Source organism: Stegostoma tigrinum, chromosome 6 (assembly GCF_030684315.1).
Source record: "Stegostoma tigrinum isolate sSteTig4 chromosome 6, sSteTig4.hap1, whole genome shotgun sequence".
NCBI classification, from domain to species: Eukaryota; Metazoa; Chordata; class Chondrichthyes; order Orectolobiformes; family Stegostomatidae; genus Stegostoma; species Stegostoma tigrinum.
The window spans coordinates 97,716,477-97,734,648 of NC_081359.1; the positions used below are offsets into that span (position 1 = coordinate 97,716,477).

The following is an 18,172-nucleotide window of genomic DNA, read 5'->3' on the forward strand; positions in this document are numbered from 1 at the left end:
TAAATTCCAAGAAGAGTAGCAGAATTACTCCTGACGTTCAATACAATATTTATTCTACAATCAATCCCACAAAAAGCAAGTTATACTTTCAAGAATCATCTGTATAATTTGTACCTTCAGACATGTGCTCTAACCGCACTAATCAAAAGCTAAATACTGCTGTTTGTAGGAGTTTGTCTTGATGCCTACTTTGTAACATGGATTCGAAAAGCTCTTTTTCAGATGTAAAGTGCTTTGGGCATCTTAGATAATGTGGAAAATAGCTAAAGTCAGCTATTCAATCCATCGAGGCAGTGACGCAATTTAATACGAAGATGGCTGATTCTCTATCACAACGCCATACTCCTCATCTCTCCCTACAATCTTCGACGTCTTTTGTGTAGAACATGCATTTTTGACTGTGGTTGTGAAAGAGCCTACATAGGCATAACTTTTTTTTAAACTGATCAAAGATTCTAAACAAAGCGTGATGCTTGCTGTTGCCTTTTTTTTCATCAATCTACCATGCTGCTTTGCAGAGAAGAAGAAAGAAAACAATATATTTTCATTGCTACTTTTCTTTTAAATATGAGCCAATCCACCATACTGTTTATAACTGAGTGACATTTACAAAGAATTGCTTCATTTCTCAAACATATTGACAGCAAAGCTTACTATTTAATTATGCTCTCAATCATCATTCCTATAATCTGCAAGTTCAGAAATGTGCTCGAACAGCACTAATCAAAAGCTAAACACTTCATGTGCTGATCTGCTTCTTGTCTTTAACACTCAGCATGATGAATACAGTTCTTACAGCAATGGTTTCTTTTCATTTACAGAACGCTCTGAATGCAACAGATGAATACAACAGTGATCGCTTTATCATAGGTACTCCTACGTGACTCACATGATCTTCTCCTGTGCGCACAGTAATAAAATTAAAAATAGTTCTCATTATTAGAATTTAAAGGCTGCAGCCGAACTGCCTTCACAGATAGTTCAAATATTTTACCTAAATAACTATAACTAAATTACATGATGGAAATCACTGTACAAAATATATCTTCTACATCTGCAATTGTGACGTGGTCCTCAACTGTTAACTGTGCTGAAAATTTTTACAGCATCATGTACCATCCCAGCTGGAATACACTACTGTCTGGATATCCAAGGAAAAATTTTCAGAAAGAAGAAAAAGTGCCAGTCAGTCAGAATTGGCTGGCCATTGAGAAGTTGACTCCACTAACCATGTACATGTTGTGCATCACCTGCCAGCCAGCCAGTCCTACTAATGAGCAATGTACAATTTTTAGAACAGCACCCCAAAACGCCGCTGCGGTAACCAGCAGGAAGAAAGACCTTGCTATGGGAATATGGCTAACAAGCAGCGTTCTTCTCTTTATCATTGCTGGTATACTATTATATGGCTGCCTCCACATTTGGTGCTGCAAAAGGCGAGAACTCCATGAAGGCGTGCATATGAACTCTGATCATGCAGGAACACAAGCTTGCAATACACGAGTGATGGAAACAGCACTTGAAGATAACTTAGGTATGCCCTGCAATGTCATTCTCAATGCTGACAGTAGAACCAGTGGGAATGTCCAGGTGAACACCATAACTGAAAACCCTTTCACGAGCATGCAAGTTGAGAAATTATCTGTAAGCAGCAGCCGCAGCAGCAATGTGAATAATGGATGAAAGTCAACACTGTGGTAATTAACAGCAAACATGTATATGATCATTTAAAAACATTGGAATATCTGAATAACTGCAATTTTACTAGTCTGGACACAGTATTTTTTTTTTGCTTGGATTAAGTTAGATCTAAATGTTTTTGACTGGCTGTCTTTTTCAGTCTATGGTAATTTATATGTAACTTTATCAAATGTTTGTGGTGCTTATTTTGTGAAATGGCAGAAGTGAAACAAACATGGGATTTCATCTTTTATTTGTTTAAATTGGTTTAGTTTGTGTGCAGCAATTTCATCCTATTGTATTACTTTGCAGAGGCTAGGTGCCAGTACGCTAAACTGTGAACACCAATATTAACATAAAAATAAAACAATGTGTAAAGAGTGCCAGTTTGTGGCCCATTTTATATGTTATTCAAGGTTGAAATTTGAAAAAAGGGAAGGGAGACATTTCATTAAAGATAAACTACACCACTTAAGTAATATTGTTACTCATTTGTATACAAGGCATGGTGCCACATTTTCTCAGAATGGAAGAAGCAAGAGGTCTACAGTCAGTTCTGCTACAACTCAATCGTTGCGTTTCTGCTCAACTATTGTGTTATAGAAAATCGCACTATCGAAATAATGGGGCCGATGGGAAAAGCAGGGCTAAGGCAGACCACCAAAAAATATCATTCAAAAATCACTCAAAAGATATCACTGTTTGAATTAATGTCTAATTCATACCTTATAATGAAATAAAAGTAAATTTAACACCTTATCTTGGGAAAAAAAAAATCAAGATAACTTGATAAGGGGAGGACGTTTTGAGATTGCTCTGACGTTAATGCAGGGGTTCAGGGTTGGCACTAATCATCATCAGCACCTTCAGGTGCAGCTGTGGTTGCAGGGGCAGGGTGAAAAATAGTTAATCCAGAAGAGGATGGCTGTGGATCATTGTGTTACGACTGCTTCTCATGGGGTTGGCTTAAAAAAAGACATCAATTTCTAAAGAAGGATCCCAACCTGAAACATCACCTTTCCTGCTCCTCTGATGCTGCTTGGCCTGCTGTGGTCCTCCAACTCTACACTGTGTTGCCTCTGACTCCAGCACCTACAGTTCTTGTTATCATCCAGTTTCTGCTACTTTGCCCTTTTTTTCTTTCTTGAAGAATCTCTTCATACGGTGCTAAATAACATCTTATTCCACGAACTGCTACCCTGCTGATTTCTGCATTGTAATCATTGTCCTCTGACAGCTGCAACTGCTTCTCAATTTCCCTCAGCATAGAAGACAAAACAGAAGTGGAAAGCTCTCATGGCTCTGCATCATGGACATCATCTTCATCTCCTGCTTCCATTTCCCCCTCAGTGACAAGTTATTCTAGTTCAGCTGTGGAGAGGTCTTCGCGTTGGGACTCAAGCAGATCTTCAACATCCTCACTCTCCACCTCTTCAGATCCAACTTGTTTTGCAAGATCAACACAACGTTCTTTGATTCTTGGGAGCTCCGCTGAAAGATCAAAGTCTTTAAAAACCTTCAAAGAATGTGGGAGAAGCCTCCACCAAACTGCATGCAAGCAGTCTTTACTGACATCACCCCAGATCTCCATGATAACATAAATTGCATCGATGTTAAAACTCTTCCAAAATTGAAGACAACTGTCCTTACCCCGCTCAGTGACTGCAATCAGCCTCTTAAATGTGTGCCTTAAATAATAAACTTTAAAAACTGCTATGGCACCCTGCTCCATGGTTTGAAGGAGAGGGGTTGCGATGGAACTGCATTATAGCCAACACAAGTCTGAGTTTAGAAATAGCATTCCCCTATTCGTCAGTCACATTATAGCCAATTTGCATTGCCAGAATGCATTACAGCAGAACCAACTGTATCAGCAACAAAATTACACAAACTAAACCAACTGGCCCTATTTGAAACAAAGAGAGTTAACTGAGAATCAGGCAGAAACAATCCAACAGCCAGTTTTAGATCGCACGTTGCTGGTTCTCTACAAAACAGGACTGACTTTATACAATAAATAACAGTTTTTAATGAGAACAATAATTTCAAAAAAGGTTGAAACCAACACAAATTATGCTGTTGTGGATAGGGACATATAAAGTTCAGCACTAATTTTGGTATCTTGGATCAAATTTAGTCCAGAGGAATGGAACAGAAGTCTCTCAACTGCTGACTATTTACAGTTCACATGAAATTAATTTGGAAAGTCTTAAACCAGTTCCTAGTGTGCATGTTTGCAGAGAATAAAACAAATACAAATGAGGTAATGCCACTTAGCGGTGACAAGGAGGATGAGAATACACATAAAAATGTCACATCTGTGGAACAGTATTGTTGGAACAAAGGCTCTGCAGCACAAAATTTAAGTATGCCATACATATGAGTGAGAAGTGCTTTGTGTGCGCACTGGGATACTCAGATTTTATTCCGCGCTACCCCCGCACAAAAATGATTCATCAAAATAAATTATAGAAATTGCTGTGAATAGATCAGCTGCTGCAGTACAAAATGCTCCAGATATTTAACCGATCAGGCAAGCATTTCCCCTTTTCACCTCCTAGCTGAACACCATTCCACTTCTATAATCATCTTCCAAATGAAATTTTTCTAGCTGCCACTTGCTCAATTTCACAGTAGACTAAAAATTCATGAATTCAAATTACTCCAATGAAATTATGCTTTTCCACACAACTACACAGATGGCCATCGGGAGGAGATATGTGACAAAAGATTTTAGTACTAACAGAGGCTGCAGTGGACCCAATAATTTCCATGGAAAATGTTGGCTGCATGACCAGCTGTTAATTTGAATTCAACTATGAACTGTTTTATTCACAGTTCATTCAGAGTTCAGCTAAAGGTAACGTACAAGCAGTATGGCTAACAGTGTGATCAGAGTGTTGCAACTTTAAAGGTAGGTAGTACATTTATTACGTTTAAAAATATTAGCTATTCACTAATCTTAGGAACAGATCAAGTCGTAGTGAAAGACAATTCTCCCTCAGAGCTGTTCAGCAATGAAGTAAGCCAGCAAGTTAGTTACTTTCAAGTCAGCCCCCTTCAACCACTGTACCGCTTGTATGTGCAAAAAAAAAGTTTGTAAACTTAAATGAATTGGCTAGGCACTAGAAAAGTGTTGAGAGTATGTTGGTGTAGAGTTTTATTTAGTAGACAAAGTGCACCAATTACTTTAGTTAAAGAATTTTGCCTGCTCTAGAGACAACAGTAAAACAAATACAAAGATAAATTCCTCAAAGAATCTCCAGAAAGTCCTGATTTCTTCAGTAATCATGTGAATGAGGCACAAAGTAGTGTATCTTTGCATTTGATAGAATAATTAAATATTCTCTCCTAATCACACTAAAGCCTCTTCCACCACCCCCACCAATTCCTTCCCACTCCCCTTTGACCTTTTTGTTTAGGAGGTCTAATCTTAAATTGTGCTTTACAAATAAACAGTAACGGACCACAAAATGATTGGGCAGTGAACTAAATCAGTAAGCAGTATACCTGAGCCTACGTGGAAAGCAACTTCTCATGGAATGAGATCTGGTTCAACTGATTTAAGTGTGGTTAACTAGATAAGGCAGTTAACTGTAACCACTAAGCTACATTTAGCTGTCCTTCATGCATTATAGGTTTACATTCAGCCTGTATGGAGTGGTAATTATACAGAATTGATGTTATAGCTGACTAAAGCTAAAATCTTGCTCTTACAATGACCAGGATTGAAGGTAGCAACCAAATACATAACATTTCAACTTTTAAATTTTACACCCTGCAATCCCATTTTGAAGAACTCTCATTTCCCCAAATTAAGAGTCAAATTATCAATTTTCCCTTAGTTTGAAATAATGGGAACTAGGCCCTTTAAAGTGATAAAATGACTCAAGGTGCTTCATGGAAACCTTATCACACAAAATATGACAACAAATCATAAATCTAAGAGAAAACAAAACAAAGAACTGTGGATCCTGGAAATTGGAAACAAAGACAAATTGCTGGAGAAACTCAGGTGGTCTGGCCGCACCTGTGGAGAGAAAGCAGAATCAATGTTTCAGGATTACTGGACTTGAAATGCTAACTTTACTTTCTCTCCACAGATACTGCTAGACCTGCTGAGTTTCTCCAACGATAGCTGTTTTTGGTTACAAATCTAAGATGTTGGGCTTAAAGAAGTACTCAAAAGGGGAACAAAAGATAGAAAGGTGGAGGGGGTGGTGGCAAATGGAACTGAATAAAATTGGGAATGCTCAAATGGTTAAAATTTGGTACTCCAGCAGAATTGGAGATGATCAGATAGATAGGGAGGCATTTGAAGCAAGAATGAGATTTTTAAAACTAGAATCATTGAGATTTCTTGGTCTTCCTTCACAGCACATTCTGGGATCAATTTCAGCTCACTCCTCCCTCTCCATTACAGTCCATCGTTTACAAGGCACAAGTCAAGAGCATGATAGAATAATCTCTACTGGCGCAGAGGACTACAACTCCAACAACATTCAAGCAGTCTGACACCATCCAGGTCAAAGCAATTAGGGATGGAAAATAAATGCTGGCCTAGCCAGTAACACATACATTTCATTGATAAATAAAACAAATCTCAGTACTATTACAATGGAAGGAAATGAGAACTGCAAAGAAGGATAATAACCATGAAAGCTTCTGAGTATCTTTGATTTGAAATGTTAACTTTGCTCCTCTCTCTTAAAACAGACACAGTCTGATGTACTGTAAATTTCCAGTGCTCTTTTCCCTGTTTTTCAGTATGGTTAAGAATAATTATACAGTAAATTTTACATAGAATGTACATCATCACTGTTTCTAATTTCCATGATTTTGTTGTATTCAAAAGCTCAATGCAAGTTGGGAAAATTGAAGCTCAGAAGCATGGGAAATATAAGACAATTAGATTTAATACAGATAAAAATGGAATACGTGGAATATGGAGAAAATAGGCAAGGTAAGTATTCCCAAAATAACTAGAAAAGAGCAACGGATGAAGTTGTAAGGAATGTGCCCAACCTCTTGAAACAGTAATCAACAGAATGTGAGCAGAAACTGTCATTTCTATAGCATAATCAAGAAAAAGAAAGTCTTCAAGAACCAAGAGTTTTCAGATCAGTATTTCATCAAAATAAGAGCAACACAGCAAGGGATCTGCAGACTACATGATGAAACAACTTTAGGCATACATACAAAACACAGAAAAGCAGGCAATAATGATTTTTAATGGCAAAAGTAGGAGAAGCATTATTTTCAAAATGGTCAATAACAGACACATTTAAAAGAACACCAAAGAAAGACGATGGGTTATTTCAATATGCAGAACAAAGGGAACAAATTATGATAAACACAAAGTACTATGGCCTTAAAACAGAGTAAGATCTAATTTTAGCACTAAATATTAAACTTATACTGAAGTAGTCAGAAAAAGAATATATCTGAATGTACTGAAACACTGATCTATTTTCCAGTGTAGTATATCAAATATCCATATCTGAGGGAGAAAATGGCCAGTCAAAATTAAATCAAGCCTCAACTTCTGTAACAGAGATAATGGGAACTGCAGATGCTGGAGAATCCAAGATAATAAAGTGTGAAGCTGGATGAACACAGCAGGCCAAGCAGCTTGGCCTGCTGTGTTCATCCAGCTTCACACTTTATTATCAACTTCTGCAACAGTATGGTAAACGGGCACGAAGTTTAAATCAAAGAATTGCACTCCAAACAAATCCCTAGAGGAATGGACGCCTGTGAATCATACTAACTAACACACACAAATTGAAAGGTGTTCATTATTGTTTCTGAAAATAGGTAGGAAATATTTTCCATCATTGAACAATATTTAAAGGCTGCTTGATATGTTACCATGGTGTCTGGCTGCTTAGGGAATGTTGAAACTACAGATTAAAAATATAGCCAGTATTACTGATGATAACATTGCATGCCACTAAAACTGTCCCATACCAAAAGCAACTGAAGGGGAAGTTGATGGACCTGGTGGTATTATTGCTAGACTATTAATCTAGTGACCGAAGTAATGTTCTAGGGAAATAATAACCAAAAAACTGTGGATGCTGTAAAATAGAAATAAAAACAAAAATTGCTGGGCAAGTTCAGCAGGTCTGGTAGCATCTGCGAAGAGAAATCACCACTGAAAATGGTGGAATTTGAATTCAATAAAAATCTTGGGAATAGAGAATCTAATGACGGCCATGAAATCATTGCCAAATGTCAGAAAAAAACCCTACTAATGTCCTTTAGGGAAGGAAAGTGCCATTGTTATCTGATCTGGCCTACCTGTGACTCCAGACCCACACTATGTGATTGACTGCCCTCTGGATAATTAGGGATGGGCAATGCTGCTGTAGCCAGTGATGACCACACTGCATATAAATTAATTTTAAAAAGTGCTTCAGTTTCACTTATTGTTTTGTCACCAACCTGTTGCAAACTTGGATACAGCACTTGTGGATTGGAAAGCAGGACGTTAGAATTTGGTATTTGTGAAATATTGGCATTTGTAAAATGCTAGGGTGAAAGCAGTGCATGGTCCCTTTAAAAGATTATATGCTATTTCTATGCTTAGAGATTCAAAAAAGGATGTTTGCAGGCAGCACATTGTGGGTTTGCAGGTGCACAGAGCACCTGGTTTGAAACATTTGTGTCAAAAGGCTGGACTGTTAGCAGGCCAAGCAGCAGTTCTGTGTTTTTATCAAGACAACAAGTTTTAAATTTAGCCAATTAATTTGAACCAGATACCCACATAACAAAAACCAATTAAATTTAAATCTGTATCACTGATAATGGAAACTGCAGATGCTGGAGAATCCAAGATAACAAAGTGTGAACATGGATGAACACAGCAGGCCAAGCAGCATCTCAGGAGCACAAAAGCTGACGTTTCAGGCCTAGACCCTTCATCGGGTCTTGTGCTTTTGTGCTCCTGAGATGCTGCTTGGCCTGCTGTGTTCATCCAGCTTCACGCTTTGTTATCTTAAATTTAAATCTGACGGTTTTGACAACATAGGACCAATCCTGTTGTAAGAAACTGGTATGTCATTGTATAAAAGAGGGGGCAGTTGGGCAAAGACAGGGCAGCTAATTGCCATTTTGGTTTGTTAATAATTTAATTAATTTGTTCACGGTTTGAGTTAGGTAAATAGATTGTTACTGGTTGATTCTAAAGTGAATGTCAGGGGTTTATTTTACTTAAGCACTAAAAGTTGCAGAAAGACAGGTTATACCACCTTTCACACACCTTTTAACAGATTATTGGGAAAGGCTCACCTCTCTGGGTATCTTACTTTCAGTTATCAGAGGAGGGTCAACCTCCGCTTTATAATAACCCCAAAAACAAAGCCTCGTTCTCCTTCTCTGTAATGGCAAATGGGATTATGCATTAAACCCATAATACCAGTGCCAGCTCTTCAAAAGAACAATTTGTTAGTTTCACTTCCCTGTTCTTTTCCCATAATCCTGATAGAATTTTCCATATTTAAGTACACATCCAATGCACTTTTGTAATTTACTATTGCATCTGCATCCAATACCTTTTCAAGCAATGCATTCCTTCATATTTGTTCAAAATTACTATCAAGAAAATAAATTAGCTAGCAAAGTCATAAAATCATACAATATGGTTACAGCACAGGAGGAGGAATTTCAGGCAGTCAATCTCTCTGGCTCTCTGTAAGAGTAATTCAGTTAGTCCTACGTCTCTGTTCTTTCCCCAAAAGCCTACCATTTTCTTTTATCTTCAGGTGTCAATTCAATTGCCTCTTGACAATCACAATTCAATCCATCTTCAGCACATGCACAAGCAGTGCATTTCAGAACCCAACAGAATTATTGCTGCATTAAAAAACTGTTTTCTTATCTCACCTTTAGTTATTTTTCCATTCCCCTTAAGCCAGTCTCCTCTAATTCTGGGCACCTCTGTGTAAGGGAACGATTGGCACTATTAATTCTGCTTAGTTCCAAGACTTTTTTTAAACCAGATTTATCAAATCTCTTTTTTGCCTTCAAATACAAGCAAAATGCTGAGGTGCTGGAAATTGAAATAAAAACAAAGTGCTGGAGAAACTCTTCAGGTCTGGCAGCTTTGGTGGACAGAGAAAAACACTATAATTCACTGCATAAGAAAAAGCATTGTCCTCTTTTATCTGGTTAATATGTAAATTATTTCATATGTTTCCACTAGTTACCAACAAAATCATTTGAATTCACCTTCCCTTAATTATAATCACCATATCCTCCTACCATGCTTTGTAAGTACCTGGAAAGTGTCCATGGGAAAGGCTATGCTCTCTATCAGTTTTATTCTTTAATTTTTTTCACAGGATGTGACATTTGCTGGCTGGACCAGCATTTAATGCCCAAACAAAATTTAAAACCTCACACTGGCAAAAATAAAACAGAGCAAGAAAAGTATAAATTAATTTACATGTACTACTAGACGCTGACGCATAAAAAAGCTTTGCATATTCAGTTTCAGGGAACTGAAGTATGAAGTAACTGCTGTGTAAGCTTTTGCAGTAACCAATCAACAATTAGCTCCCAAATTTATACCAAGGCATGTGAGCTTGTGTCTCTTCAACGTGTCCAGTGACTCAAACCATTAACTGTTTAACATTGTTCATTCTGTTCCTCAAGTCATAAGCCACAAGATCAGAACCCATGGGTATATCTTCCACTTCTTTGCCAGCTACACCTGGATTAAACCAAACTTTTCAAAATCAGGGCATCCTGTTTGATTTACTCTGATTCCATACTGGCACCATCGCAAAGATGGTTTCCTTCCACTTCCATAACATCAGTCAAATCTGACTTTACTTAAACCCTCAGTCATGGTTTTGTCAACTGCCAACTCAACTGTTCCAATGTTCCTCCAGCTATATTCCTGTATTAATGCTATACAAACATCAGCTTATACAAAATGGGGCAGTTCATATTCTCAATCATCCATAGCCACTGCATTTTCTTCAATATTTGTTACCAAATTTTCCAATGTCTCAAATTGAAGGTTCCAATCCTTATTTTAGATTTTCTTCCTATACCTGTAAACTGTTTTCCCCTGTAAGGGGTAAGGGTGCAGTTGGCAAGCTAAGTATTTACTGTCCTTCTCCCAACCACCCTCAAGTCAACAACACTGCCATAGATCTGGAATCACAAATAAGCTAGACCAGGTGAAGATCAGTGTATGCAATAGTGAACTAGTTGCGATTTTATGTCAATCTGATTGCTGCATAATTACCAGACTTGCCTCTTTTAACTCCAACATTAAATTAATATAAATTTGGAAATGATGTGCTGAGCTTCCGTTATCGAAGATGGTGATATTTGTAAAGCCTCCACTTTGTTTTAAATGTTTAACTGACCACCATTCACAACTGAAAGTGGTAGGACTGCAGTGCTTGGTTAAACAGTAGCTGAATCACTTCCCTCCAACTGGAAGCCTCTTCCACAAATGTAGAACCTCACTAAGATCCTAATTTTTTTAAATAGAAAGTTCCATTATTTTCTGTCATTCAGCTATGATTTTTTATTCTTGGAGATTCTGAAAATATTTTTGCAATAAGTAACATTAATGAAACCGATAATACTTTCAAGTTTTCCTTTTTTTAAAATAACGCACTTGCAACTTGTGATTTTCAGCATAATGGTTGCAATTCCCAGCAGTCCAATTTACAGCTCATGTTTCATTACCATATCTCATCAATTCAAGCCTGCTGACTAAATTCAGCCCAAATTTATTCATCTTCTGTGGGTGCACCATACAAGGAATTGCTGAATACAACTACAATTACTGTAACTGAATCATCTTACTTAAAAAAAGGCAATTTACCTTTCAACTTAAACTGAAGAGATAAAAGAAAGCACAGCACAAAAACAAAGAGATTAGAAACTAACCATGAACTCAATATCTTATACATTGTAGGTACACAGATCAAGTAATCTGTACTGAGCTGGAAATTTTAAAATTCTCATCCTGGTTTCTAAATACCTTCTTGGGCTTAGCATCAACTGACCCAATTCTGTCACCTTCTCCCGTCCTACAATTGTCCAAATCTGGCCTCTTACGCATTCTCATTTAATGAAAGGTCACTGACCTGAAATATTAATTTTGGCGCAACCAGGCCAGCTGAGTACACTCAGCATTAACTGATTATATTCCAGATTTCCATTATCTGCAGTATTTTTCAACGATGTTTGTTTATTCACTCCACGATTGGTACTTGTGCTTTCAGCCACATAAATTTGAAATTTGCATGCTGGATCTCTGACACCTTAAGTCATCCCTAAAAACCTAACTAATTGAAAAGGCTTTGATCATTGGCCTAATTTTTCTGAGTCTAATTACCAAATTTTGTTTCTAAGGATCTGAGGGGTCCTGAGGAAGTGTCACCGAACCCGAACCGTTAACTCTCGATTTTTTGTTCACAGACATGTGAAGCTGTTCCAGCAACTTCTGTTTCTGTTTCATAAAGCTTTTCTCTGCAATCTAGCTACAGTCATTGGTGGCCTTTAAAACATTTTTTGAAACGGTACAAAGTTCTAATCAGGACAAGAAAATCTACAGAAGATTCACACTTACAAATTTATTTCAACTGTGATTGTGTTCTTTTGCGGATATACTTCCAACTTTAAGTTATCCCCACTTCTGGTTGTGTACTGATTCTGACATTACATACTCCAGCCCCATGCAGAAGTGCCTCATGTCCTGAACTTTGTTTCTCCAAAACTGCAACAGCTTATACAAATCCAACGCAAATACAGCTGTATCCTAATATAGCAGCACTCACCTCTGAGTCAGAAGGTCAAATATTCAAGATATACTCCACAACTTGAGAACATAACACCAGCTGACACCTACAATATGCAGGCTGCGCTCTATTCAGACATGCTGTCCATTGACTAATGCTGTACGAAAGGGATTTTGCTAGCTTTGACATATTCAGAGGATGGCAGAGAGATGCATTCCAAAGGAATTTTTGAAAGCAATGGGACACAGAGCCCAAATTCCAGTAGGACACAATAAGATTTGCTTTAAGGACGTTTGCCAGTATGGCACAGAGGTCCAAAACATTAATTATTGCACTTGGGAAAGCCAATGACAAAGGGACATGATAATGTCACCTGTGGATCAATGTGCTCCAACATGACAATTAGCGGCTTTGCAATAGATGCCATTACTGAAACCACAGCCCACAGAAACACCTGATAAACGCTTCACATGCATGAGTTTTACAGATCTTGTCTCTCTGTGATTGGTCTCTTCAGCCACCAGCAAAAGCACATCATATGAAACTTGCCCATCTCTCTGGAATGATTTTGCTGCAAATCTATTATCTTATGTATAATATACAAAATTCCCTGGCTGTCAGTCATTTGTCATGCTACGTCATCAAATGAAGTTAGTGGTTTTGATGCTGAATTTATTATGAGGCCTTGGAAACTGACTGTTGCATTTGCCTAAGGAACAACATTGACTAGATCTGAAACATAATGTAATAACTTCTTATAAAAAGAGTTTTAGGATGCCCATGGAAGTTACTATGTAAATACAATTTTACTCTTTAAACATAGAATAGACTTCGGGACAGACATAGTACAACAGACAATTAAGACTCAGTAGTATACCGCTGCCTATTTGTCCCAAATTAACGTTTTCTCCCTCCCAACATGAATTCAGACTGCTAGGTTCAACACACAAATGTGGCAGTCAGATACATTACTCTCCCATACTGTAAGGCGCAGAATCACTTCTGCACTGGTTTGGAAACAAGTATCCAGTAAACAGGCTTTTATAGAGATGAGGGGAAAAGAAAAGGGATGGAATATGCACAGAAATACAGCCATAAAGGAAAATAAAAACAGAGCGCAAGAAAAACAAGTTCGCACAAGAGAACAAAATATATGCATCAAGGGAACAAGAGAAGCTCAAACAAAGCTAGAGATGATGACAGAGGGAGAGAAAAAGAAAACAATTTTTAAAAAATGCAATACTGAAAAAAGTTACATAAACAATAGGGAAGAAGATAAGTGAAGACAATTACATTTACATTTAGTTTTTCCTCAATGAGATTCACCTGAAAGATTCACCATATGATGTCCGATTTAAAATTAAATAATACATTCCCACCCATTGTGGGACACAGCTACAGAGATGTGCTAATACAAATTTGAAAATTGGTTCATGTATTATGTTCATCACACTAATTTTCAAAATTACATTTTGGGTACACTATTTATTACAGAGAATGCTCATTGAGAGATCTTAGCCAAATCTGGTTCGTTGATATCTCAACAAAATTAAATGGCCAAATTAAATTCTGATGATTGAAAAAGACAGATGTCTTCAATATTTAATCAATGTCTTCAAATGCTGTTTTATTTTGTGGGTCCAAAATGAAAACAATTAAAGTAAAACATGGTCTAGAATACACTAACCTTAGTTCCATATAAATACTGTGGTTGTGCATTTGGTTGTTTATCTCTTTGAAACTCTTGGGAGAAGGGCAGCACAGTACGCACAAACCTGTGGGAAAAGGAATAATAATGAAAGGCACAATATGTCACTAAAAGCAACACAGAAGTGCTATTACAGTGTGGCACATGGCGCAAATGTATTTCAAATCAAACAAAAACATAAATGAAGTTCTTCTACAGCTAAAACAAATACTGAACAAACCAGAAAGATCTTGGATGCAGTCCTTTGTTTTAGCAAAGTTGATGATAGTGGTACCTGGGATGGGTGATTGGCAAAAATGAGCAGAAAATTGCCTTTACCAGCTGCTGTTACAAATGATGAGTTAGGCAAAGGCATAGCGGTAATGTCCTAGATGAATGTTCCCAGGACACGGGTTAAAAATCCCACCAGGGCAGCTGGTGGAATTTAAATTCAATTAATAAATCAGGAACTAAAAACTAGTCTCTGTCACCAATTAGATAATTATGACAGAAATAATCATTGCTGCAAATACACACTTGTGCCCATATTAAGAAAGATCCAGACAACATTCATAGTTGGGCTGACAGGTGACATGTAGCATTTGCGCCACACAAGTGTTGGGCAATTACCATCTTCAACAAGAATTCAACCATTGGTCCTTGATATTTAGGGGCATTCTTATTGCTGAATTCCCACACTACCAACATCTCAGGCCAGAAACTGAACTGTCCCAGTCATGCAAACAATGTTGCCACAAGAACAGGTCAATGGTTAGCATTTCTCAGTGAGTAACTCACTTTCTCACCATCAACTATGCCCAAGTCTTGCAGAATGGTGGAAGTACTGGCATAGGAATAATGTCACTGGGCCAGTAATCAAGAGCCCAGTCCTCAGTAAAGGGCTCACCTTTGTCCCCCTACACCCTAACATTAACAGATACCACTCACGCTTGGACGTTGAACCGTTTCTTCGTCGCCTCCGTGCTTACTTCTTTAATCGTGAGCCTAGCCTTCCCCGATTGACCCCCTCTCCCACCTCCAAAACACCCCCTCCTCCTGGACACCATTCCAAGGCCTTCTACCCTCCCTCGACCTCTTCACCTCCAACTACCATCAAGATATCAAGCGCCTCAATTTCTCCACTCCTCTCACCCACTCCAACCTCTCCCCCACAGAAGGTGCAGCCCTCTGCTCCAATCCCAACCTCACCATAAACAACCTCACCTCACCTTTAACAACTTCTCCTTCAATTCCTCCCACTTCCTACAGACAAAGGGATGGTCATGGGTATCCGCATGGGCCCAAACTATGCCTGCTTCTTTGCAGGATACGTGGAGCAATCCCTCTTCCAAAGCTACACTGGCCCTATCCCCCAACTTTTCCTCCGTTACATCGATGACTGTATCGGCGCTGCCTCATGCTGCCATGAGGAGCGACAACAGTTTATCCACTTCACCAACACCTTCCACCCCAAATTTAAGTTCACCAGGATACCTCTGATACCTCTCTCTCTCCTTCCTGGACCGCTCTGTTTCCAGCTCTGACAACCACGTGGGAACCGATATCTATTTCAAGCCTGCTGACTCCCACATCTACCTAGGATATACCTCCTCTCACCCACCTTCCTGCAAAAATGCCATCCCCTATTCCCAATTCCTTCGGCTCCACCGCATCTGCTCCCAGAATGAGGTATTCTACTCCCGGACATCATAGATGTCTTCGTTTTTCAAGAACCACAACAACCCCCCGACAATGTTCGACAACGCCCTCAACCATGTCTCCCGCATTTCCTGCAATTCATCCCTCACACCCCGTCCACGCAATAACAACCAAAACAGGAACCCTCTCGTCCTCACATACCACCCCACCATCCTCCGGATCCAACGCATCATACTCCGACACTTGTGCCATCTGCAATCCGACCCCACTACCAAAGACAATAATCCCTCCCTACCCTCATCTGCGTTCTGGAGGGGCCACTCTCTCCGTGATTCCTTCATCTGCTCCACACTCCCCACTAGCCCCACCACACCCGGCAATTTTCCCTGCAACAGCAAGAAGTGCTACACCTGCCCCCTCACCCCCATCCCAGGCCCCAAGAAGACATTCCACATCAAACAGATGTTCATCTGCACATCTGCTAATGTGGTATACTGTATCCACTGTTCCCGAAGTGTAGAGGAGGCCACTGAGGAAACCAAGCAGAGCCTTGGGGACTGCTTTGTGGAACACCTACACTCGGTTCGAAACAAATGACGCACCTCCCAGTGGCAAACCATTTCAACTCCCCCTCCCACTCCTTGGACGACAGGTCCATCCTGGGCCACCTGCAATGCCACAACAATGAAGGCTGCGGGAACAGCAACTCATATTTTGCTTGGGAACCCTACAGCCCAATGGTATCACTATGGACTTCACAAGCATCAAAATCCCTCGTCTCCCAACCGTATTCCAAAGCCTGCCCAGCTTGTCCCCGTCTTCCTAACCTGTCCTTCCTGCCACCTACCCCCTCCTCCCACCTCCATCTTCTACTGACCAGCCTCTTCACGCATTTCCTCTCCCCACCACCCCCTTGACCTGTCTGTCCTCCCTGGACTGACCGATCCCCCACAACATCCTACCTACACTCACCTTTACTGGATCCACCCCCGCCTCTTTGACCTGTCTGTCTCCTCTCCACCTTCTATCTGCCTCCCCCTTTCTCCCTGTTTATTTCAGAACTCCCTTCCCTCCCGCATTTCTGAAGGAGGGTCTAGACCCAAAACGTCAGCTTTCGTGGTCCTCTGATGCTGCTTGGCCTGCTGTGTTCATCCAGCTCTACACCTTGTTATCCCAGGCTAATGTTCTTGGGATGTGGATTTACAGTCCACCATGACAGACGGTGAAATTTCAATTAAAAGTCAAGCAAGACATCTTTACAACTATATTTAAGTTACCTTTATAAGGCCACACACCAATTGTACTTTTAACTTCTTGCCACATATGGATGTTAACTTGCAGTGACTCATGAACAAGGACACACAAATCTCTTAAGTCCCAACACTTTCCAGCCTCTCTCTATTTAAGAAAAACGCTGTATTTCTATTGTTATTTTTAATTCACTCATGGGATGTGGACATGGTTGGCTGGCCAGCATTTATTGATTGTCCCAAGTTGCGTTTGAGGTGGTGGTAAGTGAGCTGCCTTCTTGAAACGGTGCAATCCATGTGTTGTAGGTAGACCCACAACGTCCTTAGGGAGGGAATTCCAGGATTTTAACCCAGCAGAGTGAATGAATGGTGATATATTCCCAAGTCAGGATAGTGAGTGGCTTGGAGGGGAACAAAAGATGTGGTGATCCCATCAATCTACTGCCCTTGACCGTCCAGATGGAAGTGATTGTGGGTTCGAAAGGTACTGTCTAAGGATCTTTGGTAAATTTCTGCAATGCATCTTGTAGACAGCATATACTTCAGCAACTCAGCCCAGGAGTGAACGTTTGCAGATGTGGTGTCAATCAAGCAGGCTGATTTGCCCCGAAAAGCTTCGTAACTTGTTTATTTTTCCTGCCAAAGTGAAGACCCTCACATCTCCACACTACATTCAATCTGACTAATGTTTCCACCACTCACTTGGCCTCTTTATAAACCTCCGCAGTCTTTTTGCATCCTCCTCACAACTCTCACTTCGACTCTAATTTTTTCATTTGCAAACTGGGCAATATTATTTTACTTCCATATGAAAACCTTTGATATAGATTTTGAACATCTCAACGAATTTGAGCGTTACAATAACAAATCTAAAGTGCTGTCCTGAATATATAAAAACTATTCATAACTCTCACTTCTGCTCCCTTGAGAATATCCTATACCCATGCATATTCAAATCACTTGAGGCAAGGAGAATTCAAGAATGTCTAAAAGATTACGCTTTCTTGTTGCTCCACGTGTCACTAGATTATGTTATTCCAAACTCATCAAATATACAAACAGGCAATTATTAGTTATCATCACTGTCAATGGAGCCGTTTGACCTACACTAACAACAGGCTAAAGAA

At 39.4% G+C, this 18,172-nt stretch overlaps 2 protein-coding genes across 3 annotated transcripts in view; one reads left to right on the forward strand and one right to left on the reverse strand.

Annotated features, from left to right (window-relative positions):
* The window catches only part of cyfip1 (cytoplasmic FMR1 interacting protein 1), a 186,666-nt gene that overhangs the window by 59,830 nt on the left and 108,664 nt on the right, over positions 1 to 18,172 (reverse strand). For both annotated transcript variants that reach the window (XM_048532857.2, XM_048532858.2), the window contains exon 23: positions 14,137 to 14,224. In XM_048532857.2, the coding sequence (XP_048388814.1) occupies positions 14,137 to 14,224 (88 nt within the window). The remainder of the gene's footprint in view (positions 1 to 14,136; positions 14,225 to 18,172) is intronic.
* Positions 1,021 to 1,824, forward strand: LOC125453373 (fibronectin type III domain-containing protein 9). Its single transcript, XM_048532859.2, has one exon. It carries the CDS (start codon positions 1,021 to 1,023, stop codon positions 1,681 to 1,683), a length of 663 nt encoding a protein of 220 aa, XP_048388816.1. The 3' UTR covers positions 1,684 to 1,824.